Source organism: Canis lupus, chromosome 18 (genome assembly GCF_011100685.1).
Source record: "Canis lupus familiaris isolate Mischka breed German Shepherd chromosome 18, alternate assembly UU_Cfam_GSD_1.0, whole genome shotgun sequence".
In the NCBI taxonomy this organism is placed as follows: Eukaryota; Metazoa; Chordata; class Mammalia; order Carnivora; family Canidae; genus Canis; species Canis lupus.
The window spans coordinates 13,075,874-13,084,663 of record NC_049239.1 but is presented as its reverse complement, the minus strand read 5'-3'; the positions used below and the strand labels follow the sequence as shown (position 1 = coordinate 13,084,663).

Sequence of the window (8,790 nt, the reverse complement as noted above, 5' to 3'; positions counted from 1 at the left end):
ACAATTTTTTTTAAAAGACAATTCTTCAAGCAGTATTTTAAAGTTTAATTTTCCCATCTCCCTATCTTTAAGAATTATGAATTTTTAGGCACTCCACAATCCCAGAATTGAATAGGCCATAGGTTTAGCTCTCACACATGGGCAGGACTATATCTTGTTAAAAATCTAGTATTTTGATATGTTAATCTATACTATGACTCAGGATATTCCATTTCTATTCTAAGTAGTTGTAGACACCAGTTTTCATATTCCATTAGGCCCATTTCCTGTTCATCTACCTATAAAATTGCTCTCCTTTTGCCTGCCTTCAGATTGAAAAGTTCTGCTCCTTTTTAGTTTTCTTCCTAAGTGTTACTTTCAAACCTCTAACTTTTTGTTTTAAAATTGGTACTTCACTCACATAAGTAATCTCTTGGGAAAAAATGTAACACATTAATGCTGCAGAAAAAAAGGTATAGATCCCCTTGCAGTCAGTGAACATTGCCCTCCCAGAGATAAGAGCTGTTACAATTTTGGTGCGTATTATCCATAATCATTTTAGTTGCCGATCCAACAGCTAAATAGGTTCCATGCTCTGGGTGAGCATCTGAATCCATGGTAAATGTAGCATTTCATGACCAATATTCAGTAAACCTAGACTGAGCACTTACCATGTGGACTATGAATCATTCACTCATTCATTCAGGTATGTACTCAACAGTATTCCAAGCACTTGGGGTACACAAGTCTTTAGAGATAGATCAACAAATTTCATTAAATTACCTAACATGTTAGTGTGATAAAATTCTATGGGATAAAAGAAAAATTAAGATAATAGAGTGGGAGCTTTGCCTCTTTAAGTAGTGTGGTTTGGGTAGAATTCACCAGAGATGACATTTGAGAACGATTTGCAGTAGGTGAGGTTACTTAAAAAATTTTTTAAAATATTCACAGCGAGGTGCCTGGCTGGCCCAGTTGGCAGAGCATGCAACTCTTGATCTTGGGGTTGTATATTCAAGGTCCACGTTGGGTGTAGAGATTACTTAAAAACAAAAAATGAAAATCTTTGAAATAGGTGAGAGCCACATAGATACCATAGGGCAGAACTTTTCTAAGCAGAAATAGTGTATAAAAGTCACCTGGCAGATACGGAGAACAGCAAGGAGACTGGATTGGAATGAGAGATGAGCAAGAAGAGGAGGTCAGAGAGCTAATAACAGAGGGAATGGGGAGATCACAAGCTTTCCGGGCCATCGTAAACTTTGACCTTGCTCTGACATGGGAAGCCACTGTGAGATTCTGAGCAAAGGAATGGAATGATCTGGTCCTTTTTAGAAGGATTTTTCTGGCTGTGTGTTTGGGAAAGTTGAGGAAGGTAAAGAGAGACCAGTCAGAAGGTTTTAGTAATTTACACAAGAGATGATGGTGGTACTTATGGAAGGATAAATATATAAAATAATTCATATGTGTGAAAATGTAATATATGTACATAAATTAATCACTATATGTGAGACAATGGGTATATAATGGTGAACTAAGTTAGATATGGTCACTGCCCTTTCGGAGCTTACATTCTAACTCATCTAGAGATTATTCTTGGTAGTCATTCCTCGATTTTCCTTAAAAAATCTCTTATATTCTTTTTCAAAGGATAGTAGCTAGGAAAAAAATTATCTTAAAAAATGTATCACGAAAATCTACACACAGCCATAATGAGAGAGAAATACTAAGCTTATTAGGCTCTGGACATTTATATTATGTTTCCTAATAGCTCTTCTGGGTACATTTTCATTGTACAATGTTAAATTAGCGACTTTGGAACAAATCTGTACAATGTACCTCTATTGTTGTGGACTTTAGTCCTGCTTTTGCTAGATCAGTTTTTAGACAGGTGTTAATTTCTTTTGTGAGGTAATATTTCCTAATGATTAAGAGCCTGGCTCTGGAGTTTGGCCGTCTAGGCTGAATTCTTTTTTTTTTTTTTTTTTTTTTTTTTAAGATTTTATTTACTTATTCATAAGAGACACACAGAGAGAAAGAGAGGCAGAGAGAGAAGCAGGCTCCATGCAGGGAGCCCGATGCAGGACTCGATCCCAGGTCTCCAGGATCATGCCCTGGGCTGAAGGCAGGCGCTAAACCGCTGAGCCACCTGGGCTGCCCTAGGCTGAATTCTGACTCTCCTCCCTGCAACTAGGTAGCAGACTAGTTTCTTACTTACCTCTTTGAGCCTTGGTTTATTTTGCTTTTCTAAAAAAATGAGGACAAACATAGTATCTTCCTTAGGTGGTCTACTTTGAGAATTAAATGACTTGATTCAAGATATATAGATCTAAGGTACCTATCTTAAAGGTAGAGTCAATAGGGAATTTCCCAACAGATTTCAACCTGAGCAGCTGGAAGACTGGAGTTGGCATTAGCTGGGGTGGAAAAGGTGCTGGCAGAGGAGACTGAGGGTCAAGGAGGTCAGTAGATTGATGTCCAGATGAAAATGACAGAAAAATAAAGAGTCCTATGGTCTGTTCTTGTTTATGCAGTATATGGTCAAACTTGCATTTAGAACATTTAATTTGCATTTCTAAGTGGTAAGCTACTGTATTTAGACAAGAATGTATGTGAAATACTTAAAATAATTATTAGAAAAATTTGAAGGATAAACTCAGCATGTACTAGCTTCAACCTTTCTTAATTTCAGTCATGTATCTCTCTTCACAAGTTGTTCTTTCATCCAGTTGAATCACTGGATATCCTCTTGCTTTCAGTCTTGCTCTGACTTGACTTACAGAAATTTTATTTTTATCTTCCAACATGATCTCTTGGCCTTTTCCTAAAGCAGGGATCAGATTTTTGTACCAATTTCCAATATTTGCTCTGAGGCAGGCGAGTAAAGGCCCAGCCCCATATACTCCCACTACCCAAAGCATACCCACCTGAGAGGCCCAAGAAAAAAAAAACATTTAAGGGTGAGGTTAAGTGAACCTCTAAGATGTTACGGTTGAATAGATTGAAGTGGGGACACAATGGTTGGAGTGCTCCAAGTCACTCAGATGAGCAAGAAAGGTATAAAGAGCTCCTTTATTTGGGAAGATGTAGACACCTGCCATAATCCTACATAAGGCTCTTGCTCCACTTCCAAGCCAAGTGATCAATGAAATGGGCTTATGTTTTCAGTTTCTCCTCCCTGACCTTTACAGAGAAAGAGCTCTTAACCTGACATTCATGGAATGGCCTATATAAGTGCATCATATATAAATCAAGTATAAAATGTGTGCGTGTGTGTGTTTTCCCTAAAGTCTGTAGGGTGCATGAGGCTCTCTACAAGGAATCTCTAACTCAAAAATTTAACAACTGTTTCTTCAAAGAGTGCTTATCTTCTGGTTTTTAAGAGTAGCTGTGTCAGTACCTCTGTTTCACCTTCCTGTAATTGATTTTAAGTCTAATGGATTCAGTTAAGACTCTAATAAAGGATAGAAGGAAACCCTTAGAGATGAGATCTAAAACCACTGGGACTTTTCCCATTGACAAAATTATTTTTTACAAAGTCACAAAATTCTCTATTACATAAAATAAATACAATTTGCACTGAGAACAATGCCAGCAAAAAAGAGAAGCATGTGTGCCAAGACGCATGCTCCAGCTAAACTGAGCTCTCGAGCTGTGAATTACAAATAATCACCAGCTGTGAAGAAGAGTCTTGCTTTGTCCTGCTATCTTTTCTTTCCTCTATGACCAGGAAGAACTGGTTACACATCTTGTTTTCTCTTTGCTTTTCACCTTCTTGCTTTTCCATTTTATATCTTCATTACCTTATACAATTTTCATACTACTGAAGAAAGGGCTTGCCTCAAAAGCTAGTTATGGTTACAGATATGGCATTAGAAAGATGGTGCCTAGATCTGGATAGGAGGTTGTTGGATGCACTAGAAGGCTACAGTGATGATCATAAACCGGGCAAAGTTAAGTGTCATTGCAGGGGTTCCAGGTTTCAGAGGATTCTCAGGTGGCAGGTTTCCAGCCAGACCACCTCAAAGGTACCCACGGGCAGGTGTATTTCAGAAAGCTAACAAGAAATTTAACAAAACAAGACATATCCACTGTACAATGGAATTTTTTTTTTTTTTAGATTTTATGTATTTATTCATGAGAGACACAGAGAGGCAGAGACACAGGCAGAGGGAGAAGCAGGCTCCCTGCTGGGGGCCCGGTGCAGGACTCGATCCTGGGACCCCAGGGTCACGCCCTGAGCTGAAGGCAGATGCTCAACCACTGTGCCACCCAAGCGCCCCGCAATGGAATTTTTAAAAATGAAAATGTATCAGTATGAACTGTATAAGTTACAAGATTCAAAACAGTGGTGTAAATACACGGCGAAACCTGTGCGTGAAGGTCATGACTTGGATGGGAATCTGTCGGTGCTATAAAAATACATATAAACAAAAAATTTTCTTCCCTTGATAAATCTACAAGATATAAAATTAAGGGTATTTACATAATTTTATACTAAACATGTGAAAAATATACCACGCTAGAACAATCTCGTTCCAAAGTTTGAAACATAATTTTGTCAAGTAAAAGTATTCTTCATACAACGTATGAACTTATCAATAACTTCCTGGGTATAAAGTTGTTCTTTGGATGACAGGTGAGGATCCGTCTGCATGGATTTTGACTAGAATTTCGTTTCAACTGGTATCTGGAAGAAGATAGAAAGTTCTGGTCTTAAAAGATTCATTATGTTCTGTCCCTTTCAATAACCATATCTTGTACTCCAAAAGAGCAAATGTGGTCCATCTTATTAAAATCAAGACCTAGAACTTAACCAGAGTCATCCACAAAATTTTCATCTTGAATTTTAATGATCGCATACCTTCCCTCGCTACTTGCCTAACATAGACCCGTGTGATACCGTGGTGTGAGGGAAGTGTCTCCTTCAGAGGCCTGAGAGTTAGCTTCATAGAAAGAACAATTTAGTGGTTGCAGCAATCCACTCCTTCACCTGTTTCAGGGGCCACAGGAACTCCAGGGGGCTCTGTGCCCGGCAGGCACGTTCAGCTTATATGTGAATCACCACTGGTGGCCTCATTTATCTTACCTCTAACTAACGTAGTAAGGAGTTGGTGTTAGATTTTTGTGGTTCATTTTCTCATTTTAACATGGGGCAACAGGTACAGGATGGTCCTGACTACACCCTGTGAGATGGTTGCTTCTGCAGCTTTGATCAGACCCAGTAGGTGTAAGTTCTGTTTCTACACTTTATCCTTTACAACTTGGTGACAGTTCCGAATCCAAGTACTGGGGAGAGGCTTTCTAGTAAGGCGCTCCTTCTAGGGGGCTCAGGCGAGATGCCACTTGTGGGCTTCTCTAGAATCCAGCCCTGGAAACACGGCTGGTTAGAAACATGACCAGTGCTTTTGAGAATGAGCTCTTGCTCGGGCCTCTCTAACTTCTGGAATGGCTTTCTCATTGAACTTTTCCTATTTGGCATAACTTTTAATAATGGTCCAGGGTTATCTTAGGCCATATACTGCTTCATTTCTAATCTAAATTCCTGTTTTCTTTTCTTCTCAAACCTCTCTTCAAATAAGAGAAATACCATCAGCCACCCCCTGTACTTGAAGACGATCATTAGGTTCTTTCTCAGGATCCCCGATTCCTTTAGTCTTTCACCAAAGGATAGAGTCAGTGTAGCATAGAGAATAGAGCCCAGATCTCGCTTCAAATCCTGTTGCTGTCTCTTTGGTGCATGATCTTAAGCAAATTAATTAAGTTCTCTGAGCCCTTCCTAATTTCATTTATGAAATGAAGATATCTTCTTTGCATATTGTTGTAAGGATGAGATAATGAATGTATTGCATCTACCATGTACCTGACCTATAGCAGATACCAAATCTGATTTGTGACTCTGCTTTTCCCAAACTGGAGGCATTCCCTTAAAGGGCTTAATAGTCTAGAAATGAGTGTTCTAAAATGAAATAGAACTATCCAGTTAAATGAACATGGCAAATCTTCCTAGTAAGGGAAGAGAGGAACTTCACTTTCATGCTTGGGCTAGGCCCTGTGCTGGGGACTTCCCCATGCACCTGGGAAGCCAGAGCCCGTATTAGCTTCTCAGCATCAGCGTTAATTCATCTGTAAGTGCAAATAGCAATACTTTCTCTGCCTCAAGGATTATTATAAGAGTAGTTTAAGATCTTGGCTGTAAGGACTTTGAAAACATAAAGAGGTCGATCTCTCTCTGCTCAATATTTCATCAATAGAGACCTCGTATATCACTATTTTCTATCCTTTTTTGTACCGATCTGAGTTTATTTTCCCCCAAAGTCCCTGGGAAAACTGGCCTCGCTTCCATTTCTAAGGAAGAAGCACAGAGGCTCAAACAGATCCTGGGCTTTCTGCAGCATGCTGCAGAGGCTTCACTGCCTTTCAGTTTCTTGTTGTGATGTCTAGATAAAGCTAAACCTGTTGAAGAATCTTACCTGACATTCCCGATTACGTAATCCTCCATTTGTGTTTATGGTGAAATCAAATTTCATTTCTTTTTCCTGAGAAAACCAGAATGGAATTACGGATTAGGATTTTTTTTTAATCTTGAAGAAGAAAGGGAATTTTAAGCACAGATGGTTTTTATATAAATGTGAAAGTCACCAAAGAGCTGGTACCTGGCTGGAATTAAACTTTGAAATGCCGTAGTCCTTCTTCATCCAAATGTGCAAAACAGCATCATGGATTGTTAAGAAAAAGATTGAGTCCTTGACTTCATCGTCAAAAAATTCACACCGTGCAAGCTTCTCAATGAAATCGTCTGAAGAGAGGGAAAGAAAGGATAACAGGAAGAAGTAACTGGCCACAGTTTTCTTCTTGACACTGGAGATTTGAATTTCTATTTGCAACCGTGCAGTTCATTGACATTTGGTGGGGTGTTTGGGGATTGCAATGGCACAATTCCAGTGTGCCATTACTATGGAGTTTTCTGGAATAAAAGGATACCTTTCTAATAAAAACTATACATTTACTCCCCTCATGTAAAAAGAAAAGGAAAAAGATTCAAATGAGGAAAACTTTTAGTACTTCTCAGAAGAAAATCCATTTTCCTTTAGGCAAGAGCCTAGTGAGTTAATCTCCCTGGCTAATGATTAGAGCAGCAAAGTGTGGCTAATTCAAAATTGGGACATATGCTCATAGGCCAGTGACATGCTCTGGCTCGGGATTGTTGGACCTATTATTTGCCAGTCACTTACTGTAGTGCATTTTCTCCCAAAGCTGCCATGTTCCTTCAGAAATCACCTTCCTTGGCACCCTTGCATTACCCCTCCAGTTATCTTTGAGGAACCCCCTTCTTGTAGGAACTAACCAGCACTTGTTTGTGCAGATCACTCAACCAAATATTACTTCATGGGTGCTCTGTGCAGGGCCCTGGCTGAGTAATATGAAGGTTCAAGAGATAAATTAGGTGGATGAAACTTGCCCTCAAGGAAAATAGAACATGTATATATTCCTATAGTAACGAAAGGAAAAGGCAGGAAGCAATTTGATCTTTTTTCTTTAACGTTTTCCTTTTTTTTTTAAAGATTTTATTTATTATTCATGAGAGACGCAGAGAGAGAGGCAGAGACACAGGCAGAGGGAGAAGCGGGCTCCATGCAGGGAGTCCAACGTGGGACTCGATCCCGGGTCTCCGGGATCACCCTCTGAGCCGAAGGAAGACGTCCAACTGCTGAGCTACCCAAGCATCCCTTTAACGCTTTCTTAGTTCTTAAAATAGTGGCCATGATATCTTATCAGGAAGATTAGAGTTTCAAATGATTACATATTCACTCTTTGGCTGCCTATTAAAAGGTTTCAAATTGTAAAGTTAATTTTTTTTAAAGAATTTATTTGTTCGTGAGAGACACACACAGAAAAGCAGAGACATCGGGAGAGGGAGAAGCAGGCTCCCCGTGGGGAGCCCGATGCAGGATTTGATCCCAGGTCCCCGGGACCAGGATCTGAGCAAAAGGCAGATGCTCAACCACTGAGCAACCCAGGTGCCCCATAAAATTAATTTAATTACATATCAATACAACTAAAATATAAAGATGCTATCCTTAGGGATTTCTATCTGCTTGGCTACCTTTCTGGTGATCATAAGACCCATCCTTTGGAGAGGCCGTCTACACTGAGTTGGCCATAAGCCTGAAGTAATTGTCAGAACATAAAAACAACTTACCATCACTTCCAACAATATACACATCTACGTTGATCCTGATAAATTCTTGCAAAACCTGTTAAAAAGAAAATAGAGCTTCCTTAGGGAACAGTTATATTTGTCAGAAACATGAAGGAATCCTTTATGGAATGACCCTGGCCAAAACTTTCTAGCTACACAGAAGAAGAAAAAACCCAAGCCCTACGGCATTGATAAGTTTCTGTTTGAAGAAATGAATGTTTGCAAAGTAGATGGGGGATGGACACCTGAAGATCTTCACCCCTTCCGGCTCATACATCTGTAGGGCAGAGAAGTAATTTGAGACTTTCCATTCATATGGAATAAATACCAGTAGTGATGTGAGTGAGGTCATATAAGGTAAGAAAAGTAGCTAATGCTATTAATCGTTTCAGCTGATCATTAGAATCATTGTCATCATCAACAAACACTGAACCTCTAGTAGGCACTGAACTAAAAATAAGAGCTTTAAGGAAATAGAGTCCCTGTCCTTTGTGCTATTTTGTTGGGATCAAAAAACAAATTTTCTGTGTATGTGTGCACAAAGCTAAAATGAACACGAAAATGGAGAAAGAAAAGGAAAAGCAAGCAGTTTTGAGAGTTCTGTGATG

General features: G+C 39.3%; 1 protein-coding gene across 1 annotated transcript in view; it reads right to left on the bottom strand.

The window, feature by feature from the left end:
• Positions 1 to 4,277: 4,277 nt before the first annotated feature.
• Positions 4,278 to 8,790, bottom strand: part of SLC26A3 (solute carrier family 26 member 3) — a 34,650-nt gene continuing 30,137 nt past the window's right edge. The window contains exons 18-21 of the mRNA XM_038562691.1: positions 8,183 to 8,237; positions 6,636 to 6,778; positions 6,453 to 6,518; positions 4,278 to 4,669 (exon numbers count right to left, since the gene is read on the bottom strand). Of these exons, the coding sequence (XP_038418619.1) occupies positions 4,646 to 4,669; positions 6,453 to 6,518; positions 6,636 to 6,778; positions 8,183 to 8,237 (288 nt within the window). The 3' untranslated portion in view covers positions 4,278 to 4,645. The remainder of the gene's footprint in view (positions 4,670 to 6,452; positions 6,519 to 6,635; positions 6,779 to 8,182; positions 8,238 to 8,790) is intronic.